Here is a 19,221-nt window from a genome sequence, read left to right on the forward strand (position 1 = left end):
GCCAATGGCAAGTGTGGTATTCCTGGTTATCTCCTAACTGAAATGTACATTTGGGATTTTTTGTGAGCTGATCCATCCCCCCCCCCCTATTCCTCCCTCCTTCCTGACTTCTCCCCCCCTCCTTCTTATATGTTTGACATGTTCCGTCACATTTGGTTCTTTTCTTATCAGTTTATCTGACTCAGTAGCGGATGTTAGTAACTGCAGCCGTATTAAGATGGTTGAATATGCCTAAAACTGCTCAACTCCTCCCTAGTAGGTACAATGACCTCCCAACACTCTCTCCCCCCCCCCCCCCTTCACTCAAGAGCTTCCTCTAAGCTCAGCCCCATATCCCCTCCTCCCCCTAACTTCTTTCCCCGACCCCCTCCGCCTTCCCTCACCACCTCCTCTTCTTCTCTTATTAAGCTCTCCCTCCCCTCCAATCCCATCCTCCCTCCCATGCTCCCTTCTTCCCCTCCTTATCCTCCCTTCTTCCTTCCCCCCCTCCTTTCCTCTCCTCCAACCGCCCCTCCTCTTCCCCCTCCCTCCTCCTCCCCCCTATCCCCCTTACCATTCTACCACCCTCTTCTAACTCCTTCCCCTTCCTCCCCCCCCCCCCCACGCCCTCGCCTTCCTATCCTTCCTATCTCCTGATATTTGATCTCTCCCTCTCTCTCCTTCTCCTCCTCCCCTCCTCCCTCCCCCCTCTCTCTGTCTTTCTCTCTCTCTCTCTATCTCTCTCCCCCCCCTCTTGATAAGGTTATCATGTGTCTGCTTTTATCCAAGGTTATTGTTGTACTATCAATGCACTATTATTAGTATACAATGTCTGTACTTGTCTGTACCTGTTGTACTGCTGTTACTTGACTGTACTGGATCTACCCGAACTTCGTTCGGTACTTGTCGTTGCTATTTGTCTGTTCTCTTTGGTTGTACTTTAAATATTTTCAATAAAAATTTTATGTAAAAGAAAATAGAAGCTGATAGATCAGCATAGCAGCCAAGCAACTAGCATTTAGGAAGCGGCAGAAAGCAATGAAAGCCTACAAATTTATTTAAATATCTACAGATGAAAGGAATACTGTAAAATGAGTGGTACTGTGGCCTTCACACTATCTAACTATCTTTTCTTCTTACTGCTTGAGGTGGTTCTCTAGCACTGTAACTTTTATGAGATAGATGTGTCATTCCATGGATCAGGTACCTGTGGCTCATTATCCAGGGCCAAAATCTTCCCAATATCATGTAACAAACCAACCAATTGGAACCAGTCTGAAGGAAGAAAATGGGTTAGACAAAAATTAGACACATGAGATAGACATTTAAAGCAGGAAATTACTGTCTACGATTATAACTTCTCCAGTAATTAAGTGATTTTAGGTGGTAAAAAAAAACAAATTTTATTGTAAACGTATAAATTAAAGTAGAGTTATGGGCAAAACTTTTTTCTTCCATTTTGGATAGAGATAGGGGGGGTTATAACCCCTGTCAGATATTTTTCCGCCATCTCTGTTTCATTGCGGAGATTTCACTTCACTTCCTGTCCCATAGCTAAACAGGAAGTGAGAGGAAATCCCTACAAATGAAGGGAATTTCTTGGGGACCCCCATGTCACCAGAATTAGTGTCCCCATTGGAAAATTTCCCTTCTATTACTTTTCTGGGGAAAACCCAAAATGTGGGATTTTCTTTTACTTTCACTTTTAATGATAATGGTAAGTAGGATAATAGAGAGGGTGAATCTACATAACGAGGGCACAGACAGCAATAAAAACTGACAGGTGTTCTAATCTCTCTGCACTCTATCCAAAACTAAAAATTTTTTTTTCCTTTAGTTATACTTTAAGTTAATGAAGATAGAAGATATTATGAAAGACATGTTTAAACAGAACCCCAAGCAAGCAGCCAAAGCTGATACATAATGGTTGAGTTACTAAAACTGCAGAGTACAAAATCTGGTGCAGCTGTGCATGGTAGTAACCAATCAGTTTTTAAATTCAGTTTGTTCAATTAGGCTTTGACAAAAAAACCTGGAAGCTGATGAGGTTTCTATGCAGAGTTGAACAACATTTTGCACTCTCTAGTTTTAATAAATCAGCCCCGTATTGTCCTAGAGACTAGAGTTATAATACACACTGGTTGGTAGGCTTGTGTATGTGTCTCCTAGGTTTCCCACATAAGCCTGGAGGCTTTGTAGACCTTTGGAAGAGATAAAGCCTCAGTTCTCAGGTCCACATCTTACATGGTAGCCAAACCCCATTATTCATCTCATCTGTGCCGTATGGGCCATACACACTATAAGATTTTCTGAAGACTTTTTCCTTTAGACTTACCAAAACCATATAATATGAGGTCAGACCTAAACATTTTCAATTTGTATGTAATCTGGCAGGCCCTTGCACTACATAGAAAAGGTAAATCTGAAGGAAATCTAACCACAAAAGTTGGATAGTGTGTATCCAGCTTAAGCCTTTAAACAATATATGTTAGCTGACTGATGCTTAGTGTTCTCTCTCTTCTGTTCTCCCTGCTGTAGGAGCCTGCTGCTGGTGAAAAGGCTAAGTGCTGAAAGAACACTAAAAAATGCAAGTGATGCCTGTTTGTTTTGGGGAACCTTGTAGGAATAGTCAGATATAGACTTTGGGAAGGGGGGCCGAGGAACCTCATACACATTAAGCCCTACACACACACAGCAAATCACAACATTTACCTATTAAATCTGTTTATTGCATGTCTTTTGATCTGACAAGTTATACAAACATGGAAAAGACATTAATTATATATTTAAAGTACATACATGTATCCATGTACAAACATGTCAGCAAGCCTAAGGTAGTGGCTAAACCTATTCTACACCAAAATTTTCTTTGTAATCGACTGTTCTCACTAATTAGGTTGTGCTTGCATGTACACACACAATTGAAAGCTACGTTCCTTAGGAGTGTAAGCACTCTATGGGTGATTCACATGAGCTGCCAAAATTAGTTTCAAATTGGTACAATATCCCAGAGTAAATACTTTCACAAATGATTTCATTTAAAATATTGATTCATGAGATAAATGTTGAATATATTTCTCCAGGAAAAATACCGGAGGAAAAGGTGATAAAGAAAGCTAAACTATTCAACCAGGATGATGAATTGCTAAATCAGAAGCTTGCCACCTGTCTGGCTGAGCAATGTGAAAAATATGTGTAACTTTCAAATTCGACTGTACACAGAAATACAAATCCATAGGCAGTTTAAACAGTACAAATATGTGTATTTCAGCTGTGTATTTGATGGTTTTAAAATAAGCATTAAAAGAAAATAGGGTGTTGCCCACAGGAATCAATAACATAACATAACTGCTTTTATTTTCTAAACTGTATATTATCAGCAATGATCAAAATAACTGCAGTCACACCACTAATTTTATTCACAATGGTTTTTAAAATAATATACAGTATATATATATATTAACCTCCCTGGCGGTATGATTATGTCAGGAAGTTTGTACAAAAAGCAGTACAATTTTTTGCATGGAAATTTGGTGTTATTTATTGTAGGCCTCCAATTCTTAGTAATTACTTACTTAAACCTATCCAAACAATACTCTAGTAGAAATCCCAGATGCAATAAAGTTTGAAACACAAAATCATAAATTACTATATAATAAATAACTATAAATAAGTTAAAGTATATATATATATACGTATACATATATATATATATATATATATACTGTATATAAAGTACAGTAAAACTGCAGACAAGGGCACTGGGTGGCAAACTAATGTGAATTTATTTTATTTAGTAATGTAATCAATTAGGATTACAATATATCAGTGTGTTTGTGTGTTTTACTTTTTGAATTTGCCGCCGATCCCAACCCCGTGCGACGCGACACTTGCAAGGAACGGAAGCCGTGGAACACAGCATCAGGCGGAAGGTCTGGCCACCGTACACTGCCAGAATACATTGCGGGATCCTGGGGACAAGGTAAGTAACCTCTTCCAGGATCAAGTGACTTCTCCCTGGCAGTACCCCGAGTGTGGCTCGGGGTTACCGCTAATGGCACTGAAATTCCACCCCGAGCCACACTCGGGAATACCGCCAGGGAGGTTAAGTAATATTTCCAGAAAAGACTATCATCTTCAAAGGCTTTACCATTGAGTAACTAAATAGTGGATGCAACATTGTGGTTAGTGGTATAAACAGTAAACAGGCCTTAAATAATTGTAGCATTTGTATATGTGTATAGAAAAATGCAACAGACATTGTTTAAAAGCAAAGTAACAATAAATATGCATAAATGTTTCCCGTACCCAAGATAAGGTGACCAAATTTTTAAAATGATATCTGGGGACACCCTACTGACCATGCCCACTTTTATTGGGGGTAGGGAGGGGTGGAGCAGGTGCCAGAGATAATAACGGCACCCAAAGTATGCTACACCAAATGCTGGGTGTGGCCAAAAAGTGCTAAAAGTGTGAATGACTTAGGCTGGCCATACACTATACAATTTTCTTATTCAATTTCCTTTAGATTTACCTTAAACTACGTAGTGCAAGGGCCTGCCTGACTGCATACAAATTGAAAGTGTTTAGGTTTGACCCTATATGACATGGTTTTGGTAAATCTAAAGGAAAGTTGAACAAGAAAATTGTATAGTGTATGGCCAGCCTTAGAGCAGTATGGTCTAATGACACCTAAGCTTACTTTGCATGTTTTGCACTCTTGACCCAAAGCAGAGTGTGGAGGCCAACCTTCCCATCCCCCATAACAAAACCAACTTCAGCACTAATTCCCGTCTCCCTGAAATTAACTTACTGGACCTTGATGCTGGCTTGGTGTAACTGGTCAGTCCCCACAGTCCACCATTTGCTGGTTAGTTCCCTCCTCCCCTTACCAGCTCAAGACCCAGATGTGCACTGCAGTTCACCATCACAAAAAATAGCAAGGCGGCAAATAATCCCTATCCTTACTTCCCTCAAAAATGTCTACACAAGGGGAGAACAGAGGGACTGGGTAGACCATGTAATATTAGCATGTAACATCATCAATAACCTCTGACACACCTGGGTGCAGACACACTCCTCCCCTCCCTCCTCCTGCTCAAGGCCAATCACAGAATTGTAGCCATCTGGTTCAGGGACACCAATATTAAAGCTGGAAAACAAAATCAGGGACACACTCTTTTAATCAGAGACAAAATTTGAGGACTTTCTCTTTCCAGGGACAGCACTCTAATGTCCAGGATTGTTTCCTGAAACCAAGGACATCTGGTCACCTTACCTCTAAGTTCAAGTGGAAGGCAAGTTAAAAGCTAACTAAGCTTAAATCTACCCCCACCCCCATTCAAAGCCTATTCTATCTACCAGGGGAGGGCTGGCAGCCTTAGGCCTGGAGGGGCAAGTCCAGTCAAGTTGCCCATTTAGCCACCAAATCAGCTCACCATCCATGGCCACCTTGTTTTATAATGGATATTGATGTTATGAAGCAAGACAAACATGATGCAATGTGGTAACATAATTTAATGTTAATAGCAACAGGAGGTTTAACAAAAATACATGACATCACGCCAGACAAGGCCTAGGAAGCTAGAAAAGCAGTATTTCTCCTGCGCTCGAGTGACCTAGGAAGCTTCTGTTGGGCGGAGATCACTCTGCCTAATAGGGAAGTGACTGTTAGTATTTTGCCGGTGGGTACAGGAGCGTACTCTGCACACTCATACCACTCCACTGCAGATCTGCAAATATAACATTGTGTAGGGGCGACCGGCAGCTGTATACAGTGTCTGGCCCCTACATTAATCCAGCCAAGTGTGGCCTTTTTACCCGCCATCAGAGCAGCCCGGGGGCGATTGCCACCCTGCCCCCCTTCCCAGTCCTCCCCTGCTATCTACCCTGTAAAAGGAAGGTTTTTTATACTTACCTATTCTGAAGTTGCTCCGGTCTGGTCACATGATCCCACCAGCACCTGCTTTGGTGAAGATTGACTGATTTAAATTGTATAAAGCCTAAACATCACTTGCATTTCCTGCATTAAGGTAAAAATAATTAGATAACAGTAACACCCCTTCACCCCCCTTTATACTTACCTGAGCGCTCACTTAATCCAACACTGTCAAGCTCTCCCAGCTCTCACAGGATTTGCTGAGGCAGAAGGAGCCATCAGCTCCCATTGCGATCAGTCAAATCCTGTGATGAAGGAGTGAGGGGGCCAAGCTGAGCTGTCCCTGTCTGTGGCTATGGATGCAGACAATGCAGCTTAGGATCGAGCCTCCAGGTGTGCCACGATGGGAAGTGGCTTCCTATGTTAGCAGACCAAGCAGAGGAGGGCCCAAGAGTGCCCAGAAGAAGAACAACCAGTCGCTCTGTGCCGTTCCATGGCACAGAGCAGGTAAGTATACCATGTTTGTTATGAAAAAAAAATTACTGTGCAATCACTTTAAGTACTGGTTTCATCTTGAGTGTATCTTCTTACATATTAGCTGGGAAAGTGTCACAATGTTTGTAGATTATGCACATACCTTTGTCAGGATGAGCCATGCGGATCCCCTCTGCTGTTTGAAATGCATGAAAAGAGTTTGGAAAATTCACATCTGGGTCAGATTCATCCACCAAGTTATCCAGCAAACTTAGTGCTTCCATTACAGTCATCTTCTTGTGGTTGCATGAACCCCACAAGGCATGCTGAAAAGACAAATATACAAAGGCTGCCATTCCATGATATCTTCAGTTTAATAAAAACAGTGGACACTAAAAAGTTAAAAAAATATATTTAACTCTATAAATTTGTAGCATGTACTGTATTTGTTGGATTGGAAATTTATACAATGACCCTATGATCTCAGATCCATAGTTTGTTTTCTGCATGTAAAAATGTTGTTGTCTGTTCAGATAATGCAAAAGACTATTCACGGGACATAGATATATTCTGGCAATATGGTGCTTTCTATTGTATATAAAAAAATTTGTACACAGACCTCTCTTTGACAGTGGTGTCAGATCCCACCATGCTGTCACCAATACATGACAATGACACTCTCAGTTTCACCCTGCAAAAAAGATTTGTCAGCTTGCGGGATCACAATCTGGGTGCCAGCAGCCTGAGACTGATCAAAACTGGGTCTAGTTAACTGCAAAGGTAACCTGTTACACACCCAACAGCTGCCACCATGTGTTGTATCGGAAACAAAAACCGTTCAGAATATCTGCGATAAAAATTACGACTTTTAGTAAATGTCTGTAATACACACTATCACGGCAGACAGGAATATTTCAGAGATTTGCATTATAGTAGGTTCTTTAAATTCTGCATTAGTGATTGATTTGAGATAATTTTAACAATTTAAAAATATATCTATACACAAATTATAATTTATTTTGTAATTTAAAAATATAGTTTAATAATTTATAAGGTAAAACATTGCAAAATATTGACAGAAAAATGCATTACAAAAAAAAGACAATAACGACATAACAGAAAACAAAAAGAGATTGATAATAAAGGTATTTAACAATGTCCTGGGTTCTTTGGGTTCTGGCAAAGCTCAGTCAATTGGCATAAAATTTATCAGTATCTTGGCTCTCATCCAAAAAGCTTTTGGGATGTATATATTTTTGTTTTTATTTATTTTTATTTTTTCTTCCTTTCCCCCATTATTGACAGTTTCCCATTGGGAAGAAACCTCTTTCTTTTTCTTCTCAATTCTGTTCTTATTTCCCTTCCCGCAAAGTCTGCGTTGCACCGATTCAGACGACGCCTTTATTGGCAATAAGCTCTGATTTGGCATGTGATTTGACAAATCGCATGTCAAATCAGCCCGATGTAAACGGGGAAAAAACCTGGAAGCTGATTGATTAGTATGCCGAGCTGCACCAGATTTTGCACTCTCCAGTTTTAGTAAATACCCCCCTTTCTGTCTATATGAACACTGATTGTCATCTATTTTTCTGGAGTTTGTTTACACTTTGGCCTATGTTGTACATGATGGCTTAGGTTTTGATGCATACCTGTTTAAAATAAAGAACTCTACAAAAAAAAAAAAAAAAAAGCTCTTGGCTGATGTACTTTGATGGTAAAGGAGAGGTCCAGACTGCTGATGCAGACATTCATTACTGGTGCTTGAGGAGAGTGTTGACAGAAATGACTTGACCAATCATGAGGTCTGAGAAGTGGCTGATGGGATGTCAAAAAATATTTATGTTCCTGCGGCTGCCACTCTCATATACAGTTTTCTAAATGTGTTAATATCTACAGATGCCTACAGACTACATTCTGGTAACCAGTATATTATTGTCCACAATTGGATTACTGTCTAAATGAATAGAGCTATGATAGCATTCAGATACCTATATCACTTAGGAGGTGTGTCCAACCTGATCTGGTACCTCCTAATATAGGTGTGTTTAGTCCTAAAATGTGTCAAGGTCTTATCTTGCCCTCCTGTTGGCAGCCATCTTGGACATATGCAGACTGCTGCCTCTTATAGACTTTGATTGCATCATCACTTGCCTGGGCTTTGCACAGTGATGATGCTGCGCACCTGACTATCTCTATCACCTGATGGGTTGCAGTCCTTGCCCTTGTGTTTGTGCTCCAAGGTGTAGCACTGCTAGCAGTCTTCTGTTCTTCGTGTTCCTTCATGTATAACCTGGCTTTGCTGACGACTCTCCTGGCTCTCGACCCGGTATTGGCAGACGACCCGGTATTAGCAAACTACCCTCTTCTGGACTCGACCCTGGCTTGGATGACTACCCGCTTCTGGACTTGACCCCGGCTTGTTCTTGCTCTCTCTTCCTCACTCTTGCTGTGCGTTTATTGTTGTTTTCTCCAATAAACTGCTTTATTTTACCAGCATCCCTGTGTGGTCTGGTTTCCTGGCACCCTGACAAAATACTGGTAATTAACTGATACACATGAATATGTTGTTATTCCTAAAGTAGAACTATGGGCAAAACTTTTTTTTCCCCTTTTGGATAGAGTAAGGGAGGGTTATAACCCCTGTCAGATTTTTTTTTTTTTTGCAATCTGTGTCCCCTTCCAGAGATTTACCTTCACTTCCTGTCCCATAGCCAAACAGGAAGTGAGAGAAAATCCCTGAAAATCAAGGGCATTCCTCGGGGACCCCAGGTCACCAGAACAAGTGTCCTCATTGGAAGATTTCCCCTCTATTACTTTTCTGGGGACAACCCAGAATTTGGGATTTTCTTTTACTTTCACTTTTATTGATAATTGGTAAACAGCACAAATAGGAAGGGTTGTATCTCCTTAAAGGGGTTGTAAACTCTCATTATTTTTTTCACCTTAATGTATTCTATGCACTAAGGTGAAAAACCTTCTGTGCTTCAGCTTCCCCCCAGGCCCCCCCCCCCTTTTTATTACCTGAACCCGATGGTCCCAGTGACGAGCACGAGCCCAGCAGCTCCAGTCACTGTATCCAGTGACAAGGGAGCCAGGGGTGGGGCTGAGTCCTGCTGTCTGTGTCAATGAATGCAGCAGCGGGACTCGTGAGCGCGCTCGCACGGGTGCCCCCATGGAAAGCTGCTCTCAGTGGGGGCACCCGATGAAGAGGAGGAGCCAGGATCGCCACCAGGGCACCCCAGAAAGAAGGATCCGGTCTGCTCTGTGCAAAACCCTTGAACAGAGCAGGTAAGTATAGCATTTTTGTTGTTTAAAAAAAAAAAAAAGGAACCTTTACAATCACTTTAATGGGGCACAGACAGCAATAAAAACTGAGAGGGGTTCTAATCCCTCTCCACTCTATCCAAAACTAAAACAAAAAGTTTTGCCTTTAGTTATCCTTTAACGTAATCAGCTCAGGAGTTTTAATCACATTTACATTTTAAATCTACAGGGAGTGATATTTATCCAGGAATGTATATTCTGTTTTCTGCAGGGTAAACAATTTAATAATAGGGCAATAAACCTGGCTTGATAGGTTGCTAGCTTGACCCCGCAGATATTAATTGGTGTAATTACTTAAGCCTGGTTTTCTTTTCCAATTTCATAAAAAAAGGGATCTGGTCTGCTTTTATTACCCAGGTTTGTATAAACAAACTGTGATGGTTTATACCAGGGGTAGTGATCGACCGATATCGGATTTTCGTTGCCGATACCGATATTTTGGCCATTGCATATCGGTATCGGCCGATATTGGCCAATATTTTCGTACATTAAAATTTTTCTGATTTTTAGCACTTGACAGGTACTATTGTGGAGGGATCTGGGAGTCTAAAAGACCCCAAACCCCTCCCCTGCACTTAAAAGTTTGGCTGTTTTGAATGCTGTCATTTTTTTTAATCTGGCGCCGAGTACCCGATGTATCATGACATCACTTCTGGGTTTTTACATGGAGACCCGATCAGAACCGAATGCGGCTTTGATCGGGTCTTCGGCGGTGTCCTGCCAAGGACAGCGGCTGTGAGGGCTGGTTGTCCGGTGTTGTGCCGAAACCAGGCACTCAGCTTTGATCGGAATTCCACCTCAGTCTCTAGCCATCTGCAATCCAGCTCCACCCAGCTCCACCTCACCAGCTGAACTGAATTCCGCCCCTCCAGCCTTCTGCACTCCCTCCCCTCCCATGCTCCATCCGCTCCGTGTAATCTACGGCATGTTTATAAAAGACTACACTATTTTATTTGAGTGCCTAGGGAAACTGGTCCGGGTCTACGGGTGGGACGGGAGACCCGGGCGAGCCACGGAAGGCAGCGGGAGGGGGGGACGCCCCCTCCCGCTCCTTGTAATGACAGCCGAGCGGCTTCTCAGCCGCATCAGTTGTCATTACAAGACAGCCAACCATCGGCTATGGACGCCGGTACTGGGGTGATGCCTCTAGCTGCAGGCATCACCCCGGTACAAGCACTTTCCGAAATATCGGCAATATCGGTAACCGATTCTGATATAACCAGGGGTCTCCAAACTTTCTGAACAAAGAGCCAGTTTGCTGTAATTCAGACTTTAGGGGGGCCGGACTGTCACCGATTCTCTGAGAAAAAAAAGCCCTGGGGAGGAGTATTGCCCCATTGTTGGTATTAGATGAAGAAATAGTGCCTCATTATTGTTGTCATTGGGAGGAATAGTGCCCCATCATTGGTCTCAGTGGGAAGAATAGGGCCCTGCAGTTAGTGTCATTGGGAGGAATAGTGCCCCATTTCTGGTGTTAGGGGAAGGAATAGTGCTCCATCATTGGTATGAGTGGGAGGAATAGTGCCCCATTGGTATCAGAGGGAGGAATAGTGCGCCATCATTGGTGTCAGTGGGAGGAATAGTGCCCCATTGATGTCAGTGGGAGGAATAGTGTCCCATCATTAGTGTAAGTGGAAAGAATAGTGCCCCATTGAGGCAAATAAGAAAAGTAAACACGAAATCAAGATGGCTAAAATCAACTTTGAGAGACAAATAGCGGAGGATAGTAAAAAAAAAAAACAAAGAAATTCTTTAAATATATCAACAGCAAAAAAACTAGGGCAGAGCATATTTCACACATAATTAACGATGATGGGAGAATGGTTACAGAGGACACTGAAAAAGCAACCGTGCTGAATGCTTTTTTCTCGTCAGTCTTTACACAGGAAAAGGAGGGGTACACTGACCATGACTGTATGGTTAGTAGTAATACACAGGACTTGCCACTATGGATAACAGAGGGTGAAATCAGGGAAAGGCTGGATAAACTTAACACAAACAATTCACTAGGCCCGGATGGCGTACATACGAGAGTACTCAAGGAACTCAGTAAGGTTATATCTAGACCACTGTTCCTGATCTTTGCTGATAGTATTAGGACAGGAGATGTACCAGGGGATTGGAGGAAGGCTAACGTGATTCCGATATTCAAAAAGGGCCAGAGGCATATCCCGGGCAATTATAGGCCTGTCGGTTTGACATCAATAGTATGTAAACTTCTGGAGGGGATGATAAGGGACTATATCGTAGAGTTTGCTAAAGACAACAACATCATCAGCAGCAATCAGCACGGGTTTACAAATGGGCGTTCTTGTCAAACCAATCTCTTAACATTCTACGAGGAGGTGAGCTGTGAGCTAGATAGGGGCAGATCAGTAGATGTGGTGTACTTGGATTTCGCTAAGGCGTTTGATACAGTTCCCCACAAGCGCTTAATTTATAAAATAAGGTCTGCAGGTATCGACAGCAGGGTTTCTCTTGAATACGGAACTGGCTAAAAGGGCGTGTCCAAAGGGTGGTAATAAACAGCGCATACTCAGACTGGTCTGAGGTAGTAAGCGGGGTGCCCCATGGCTCAGTCCTGGGACCAACCTTGTTCAATTTATTCATAAACAGCATTGAGGTCGGGATCAGTAGTTCGTTATCAGTTTTTGTAGATGACACAAAATTGGCCAGGGCAATAACTGCACAGCATGAAGCAGATATCCTACAGAATGACCTGGACAAAATAACGGAGTGGGCAATGACATGGCAAATGAGGTTTAATGTGGAGAAGTGTAAGGTTTTGCACTTGGGGACTAAAAACATAAAAACACAATACACGTTAGGAGGGGAACCCTTGGGGGAATCAAAAATGGAGAAGGATCTGGGAGTCTTGTTTGATGATAGATTAGGCAACAGCATGCAATGTCAAGCGGCAGCTGCCAAAGCCAGCAGAATATTAGCATGCATAAAGAAAGGGATGTATTCCAGAGATAAGACTATAATCCTGCCACTTTATAAAACTCTGGTCCGACCGCATCTGGAGTATTCTGTCCAGTTCTGGTCGTCAGTCCTCTGGAGGGATGTGTTGGAGCTGGAGAGAGTCCGGAGAAGGGCAACTAAACTGATTAGGGGATTGGAGGACCTTAACTATGAAGAGCGGCTGCAATCGCTCGATTTATTCTCCCTGGAGAAGAGACGCCTGAGGGGGGACATGATAGCAAAATGCCTGCGTAAACTTGTCTGTGGACCTCAAATCGCATCATGGTGCAGGGGCTACTTTGAAGTCGCGCAGATATGAACAGTACTCATTGGAAATCATGGGGTATGACTTGTCACGCAACTTGGCAGTCCCAAGTCACAGAACGTGTGACTAGGGGCCTTTAAAGGCTATTAATATTGCATCAAATAGTGACCGCTTTTGCTGAATACCTTGACTTTATTTTTTTATTTTATTTAAAAAAAAAAAAGAGGGAGCCTCCTCCTGTTCAAGCTGCACTCCGGGATCCGGGATGTAAGGGGGGAGGAGTACCTGACCGTCTCTATGAACGACTCCCTTGAAGTCCATAAAAAAGTATGGAATTAATGGGATATACTGGAAATACCCCCTGCCACCACTTCCCCAACTTAAGACCGTCACAATCGGCCAACTGCTACAGATATAGATGGGATTCGGGATACGGGTGGATGTACCCCAACACTCTCTCTCTTCCCTCTATCTTTCTACTACTACTCTCTTCCTTCTCTTCGTTCACCCTCTTTTTTTTCCTCAGTTCTAGCATGGAATTCATATGGTGCAATACCCGGATGGGTTATGTAAGATAACGCAATCGAGATTTGAATGACATACAATAGATTTGAGCAATAATTAATATGCTTGAAATAGTTGAGTGTTACTGGTTTATCTCTCAGGAATCTTTTTTATTATCTGAATTTGAATCTTGTACGTCCTACGAGCTGGCACCCAATATGACTCTAGTCAGTTTAAGTGTGAATTTTCCTTATTCTTTTACTTGCTTTGTTAACACCTTTCTGTGATCATCTTTTGAAAATAAATAAAAAATGTCAGTTTTCCAAAAACCTGCATCTTTATGATGTGTTTCTTGCAGGAGAAGAATAGCATTTGGTGGAAAATGCTCTTTTATATGGTATACTCATTTTTCAATCCTGTAATCCTGTCATGTAAAGGTCAATTTCTATCATTTGATCTGTACAGCTCTATAAATAATATTTGATTATATTAGAATTGCAGAGATGCCTCATACATGTGAATAACAAAGATCATGGCCTGAGTGCATATTCTCCAATAAGGCGTTGTCGCTATGCCCCAGCGCTGCGTCTGGGAAGTGACGTCATCTCCATTCTGCCAGTGCGTTCCACGGACCAGGAAGTGCTGGAATCCACCTATGCTGGCCTCCAATTCAGGCTTACAGACGATCACGTCCCTTGTTGACCCCCGGACCATGCCGCTGAGGACTTTCCCTACAAGTGCCATGAGCTACATGCCTGTTTTTATACTACATTTGTGAGTAGTTCTTAATGTATTCTTAATAAATTACTGTTATACAGCTACACTTAGAAGGCGCCTGTGCTTCTCCTTTTTGTGAATAATAAAGGCATTGAGCATATATGGCTATGTCAGCCTCCCTTATGTTCATGTTCTCTGAGGGTTGGAAATCTGCTCAAATCTCCTAAAACAGTGGTCTCCAAACTGTGGTCCTTTGTTGCCTTTATCCAGACCTTGAGGTATTATTCCAGCCACTGACACCAACAATGGGGCATAATTTATTTCACTGATACCAACTATTTCTTCCCCTAATACCACCGGGCATTGTTTTCTCCCACTGAGCACAGTCTGGCCCCCCTAAAGACTGAAGGACAGTAAACTGGCCCTTTCTTTAAAAAGTTTGGAGACCCCTGGCCTAGAAGATTTGTGTGAAAGAGGAAGTGGGTACCTACCAAAGCTAGGTACCGGCTCCCTCTCCAAAAACATATTCCAAATAGGGCAGAGAAGGGGGAGGAGGAAGAGCAAAACTTCCCCTTTTGGGCGAAGTTCCACTTTAAAGTATAAATAAAGGCAAAACCTTTTTTTTTAGTTTTGCCGTCTGTGCCCCCATTAGGGAGATTGCCCATCTTCCCAACCCCTTATGGCCTTTTGCACATGTGCAGAAAAACGCTGTGTTTGTAGCCGTGTAGGGTTTTTTTTTTTTCAGATGAACACAGGTGCATTGTTGTCTGTGGAAAAAATTTACGCCTGAGAGCAATAATTTACACACATATGCATATGCATAAATTGCAACACTGGTGGCTAGAAGAGGATGAAGAAGGATTTTATGTGAATAGTTGAATAAGCGTGTTTACGCACCTGTACGCCCAAATATGCAAGGTCTTTACGGAACACAACTTTTACTCAGAATCTTTCTGCCAATAACATCAATAAATTGTTATGTCCATGAGCGAGAGGTCTAAAACAACCAGCTCTTATCTGTTTAACACCAAAATGTGACTCCATGCTCTTTATACCACAGACACAGTAAAAACCCCTTTGATATAAATATTATACTGTAGCTTTGACTCATTCACCAAATCTAAGAAAACCTGAGATCAAAGCACAGGAAATGAGACAATCCAATATGCTTATGCAATGAGCACTTTTAAAAACAAGTTGGTTGTAGCTGGCATTATCTTCAAGTCAGAAAAAGATTATAGGCCACATGAAATGTAAAGTGTGAAATGACAGATATGATTGTTGGTTACCTAATGGAAAGGTCAGGCTGATCAATAATGCAATATTTGCACAGATAAGGGAAGAATATTTGTAACTTACCTAGGTTTCTTTGTATAGCCCTATATTTTTGGAACACTCAGTACTACATAACTGTTAAAGAAGATTTCCAGATACAGCATGGTTTACAGTTACATTGGTCCAGCTTGCACACAGTGGGGAGGGGAACTTCATTAATTTAACTTGTAAATTTGTTATTCTTCCTTTTCCTCTTTCCAAGTTTTTGGGATACTTCGTCTAGCTTTTGTACAGAATTCTTGTAGGGGCGGCTGCCCAGGCCAATGGGGACATGGCTCATTTTTGGTGGGGGTGAGTGTAGCACCCTCCTAGGTAGGTTGCTAGGATGTACAGTATATACTTAGCATAGTGCGGTCTCCTACTTAACAGAAAACTAAGGTAAAATATAATCGTTTTCCTGCTTGACAGGAAGACTGAATTAGTATAACCAGTGTTTAACAAGTGTTACTGGATCTTGCAGTGATTCACTTGTATCCAGGCAGTTTTGGAAACTGCTGGGTGGACAGGATTGGCTATGAATATGGTTGCCATCCCAGCCAATTGCAGGCATAGGGCACTATGCATGCTGGGAAGGGGTATTTATATTCAGTGGGGAGACACAGGAAGTGGTCTTTGCCTGGAGAGGAGAGTCCAGTGGGGACAGGGCATCTTGCCTTTCTCAGCGCCTGCTGCCATGCAGCCTCAACCTGGAGGCCAGGAGGCTGGAGAACTCACCCATATGTTCTGAAGAGCTGACTGAAAGGAGCCATGCCTGAGGGGATCTGTTTGGGACTCCTGTGAGTACAGATCAAAGATCTAGGGGCCTGTTCTTTTGTGGACTACCCCCTCTGTGCTAGGAAAGTCAGCTACTGGGTACAACAGGAAAGGGGATACTGGCCAGTGCTAAAGAGTGCATGTGGCTGAAGATAGGGAATTCCACAGTCAAGTTAAAGCAGACGGCGACGAACATTGGCCTAGGCAGGAAGAGGTAATGAAGACACATTATTAAAAAATTAAAGCAGTAGTAAACCACATTTAAAAAAGATTTAAACAATTGGGGGTTTAACTAATCTTTAACTAAGCAACTCCAAGGCGACCAACAGGCAGCCTTCTCAGCAATCCTGCCACTGGTGATTCTTCTCTAGCACTCGCAATGTGAGGCTATCACCAACCAAAAATTAAAAAGTGATAGGGTGATAGGGTGATAGGGTGCTGAATAAATGCTCATTAGCAAAATAAATATGAATTGATAAATTATGTGATAATCCACATAAAATTCCAAGTGATAGAATGAATGGTATATGAGACCTCCACCATCAGAAGGAATTAGTTAAATACTCCTTACCAAATGTAAATAATGACAGGCTGATCTGTGAACATGCAAGGAACAGGACACCTCCACCGATATATATGCTGCTTACCAGAAAATTGGAATATGGAGACTCGTGATGTGTAATCCAAAAGGAATCCTGATAAGTGCTAAACCCGTGACACCACCACCTATATTAAATCTCCTTACCAGATGACAATAGATTCAGGCGAGTAATCTATTAGTTAGATGGTTTGGGTGAATGCAGAGGACCGGATCTCAGGTGCCAGCCAATGGGGACTCAGGGATGAGCAAGATGCATACAAAGATTCAACCATATAGGATAAAGAAAAGCGCCATAGCATAAAATCCCACAGATTTATTAAATAAAAGAAGAAACACACTTACAAATGTAGATAAAAAACAGCAGGGGAGAGATGTAAGCAGCCGTCAGATGGACGGCTCCACTTGCCCGTACTTCCTAGACGCTTGTGAGGGTGACGTCAGCACGCCGTGACCCAACGCGTTTCGTCATAGATGACATTTTCCAGTGGGGAGACTCCCCCTTCAGCAGGCACACCTGGAAACCATGACACCCTGACTAATAAATCACAGCCCTGCTGTTAGGCAGACAAGGCCCACTATACCTTTACCTAGAACCTACCTGTAGGGTGCTACACTCTCTATGTCCAAAAATATTTCAAAACGGTGTAGTGAATGAATCTCTTCACCAACAGATAGACGGTGATGTGCAATAGTCTTCTTCCTTTAAATATCACCAAAAAGTGCTCTCTAGCCTCTCGCCTCACTCTTGCTTGTAATCAGGCTTTTAAGATATACAGTGTTCTTTGGAAGATCCTAGAAGCTGCTTGCTACTGGATGTTGTTTGTACTTTATTCCCAATAGTGTATAGCCCCTGCCGCTGTGCAGGTATCTTTAGGAATCTTCCTATTCACTCAAATCAACATTACAGTTCAGTTTATTATCCACGATAGCCAGAAACATGTTATAGGCTGAATAAGCCACTTGATTAGTCTGTATGGTCTGAGGTCGAAAAAATCTCATGCTGTACCTATGTTGGCCATGTGCTCAGTATGAAGACTGAGAAGCTCCATTTTTCACATTATTATTTGCTCAGGATAAGCAATTTAGTGACAGCAGCAGCCTTACCCATATATCTACCATCTTTGCTTTACCGTGATAGCGCGAGAGGTAACACTTTTTAACTTTTAGCTATGAGATTAGCCTTTCTCAACCAGGGTTCTGTGGAACCCTAGGGTTCCTTCAAAGGTTGCTAGAGGTTTCTTGAGCTAAGAGCAATTTCTCACTCTTAGATAAGTAACCACTGACAACAATGATCTTTTTAGCCATCTGTAAGGGGGAGATTCTTCCTAATGGCCACACATGTAAGGGGCATTTTTCCCAATGATCACCATGCTAATGTATCAAGATATGTAGTTATAGAAATTATTAATGTGTAGCAGTATAAATTTTGGTCCAAATTTATGAACAAAAATTACTTATTTACAAAATTTTATAATAAAAACTTTTCGCTATTTTTTAACTTATATTGCAAAAAATAAAAAACCCAGGGGTGATAAAATACCACTAAATGAAAGCTCTATTTGTGTTTAAAAAAATGTTAAAAATTTTGACTGGGTACAGTGTTGCATGACTGAGTAATTGTCTTTCAAAGTGTGAGGGCGCTGAAAGCAGAAAATTGGTCTGGGCAGGAAGGGGGTGAGAGTGCCCAGTATTGAAGTGGCTATACATGGTTTTGTTTGCGGAGTGAGGTGTTGTAGTACATAGAGTAAATCCCAAGTCTTTCTGGGCTGCATACTCATCACAATATCTGCATGAGTAGAATGTAAGTGACAGCTGTAAGGATAAGAAGCTGATCTACAGCTCCAAACCACACAAAAATAATGTGAGTTAAGCAGGCATAAGCCTTATGCCTTGTACACACGCAACGATTATCGGCCGACCGATCGTCCGACTTTTGTCCAAGTTGTGTTTCGTTGGTTGGAATGTGCCTAGACTGCACACAAATTTTCTCGGCCAACAAAAATCTACTTCAGAAGTGATGTCATGTGCTGGTTTACTTTCCGTGTGTTTTTTCTTCTCTGAGCATGCCCAGTCTTGCTCATCAGATTTTTCCCTGTCGAAATCTGTACTGACTGACGGAAAATCGGCCGTTGTGGTGACGGCCAACAAAATTTTATATCATGCACACCAGATTTTTTTCGGCCGAAAAGTCGGAGTCGGTTGTCGGAAGCATAATACTAACAAGCCGAAAATCGGCCAAAAATTCACGGCCAATAATCGATGCGTGTGTACGAGGCATTAGTTGTGGAAATATAGGTCTATGGGACCACCAATGCAGGGACTATGTCCTTACAGAGAATAGCAGGGAAGGGCAGCAAAACACATACAGACCAGGAGCAACAGTAGTGCAGCACATGGGTCACAATTTTAGTGGAGCTGATTCTTAGA

General features: G+C 42.1%; 1 protein-coding gene across 1 annotated transcript in view; it reads right to left on the reverse strand.

Annotated features, from left to right (window-relative positions):
• Nucleotides 1–19,221, reverse strand: part of MIOX (myo-inositol oxygenase) — a 56,102-nt gene that overhangs the window by 16,020 nt on the left and 20,861 nt on the right. Inside the window, exons 4-5 of the mRNA XM_082256965.1 lie at nt 6,495–6,657; nt 1,187–1,254 (exon numbers count right to left, since the gene is read on the reverse strand). Of these exons, the coding sequence (XP_082113091.1) occupies nt 1,187–1,254; nt 6,495–6,657 (231 nt within the window). The remainder of the gene's footprint in view (nt 1–1,186; nt 1,255–6,494; nt 6,658–19,221) is intronic.

The sequence above is a fragment of the Pelophylax lessonae genome, assembly GCF_965119305.1.
Source record: "Pelophylax lessonae genome assembly, chromosome: 4".
NCBI lineage: Eukaryota > Metazoa > Chordata > Amphibia > Anura > Ranidae > Pelophylax > Pelophylax lessonae.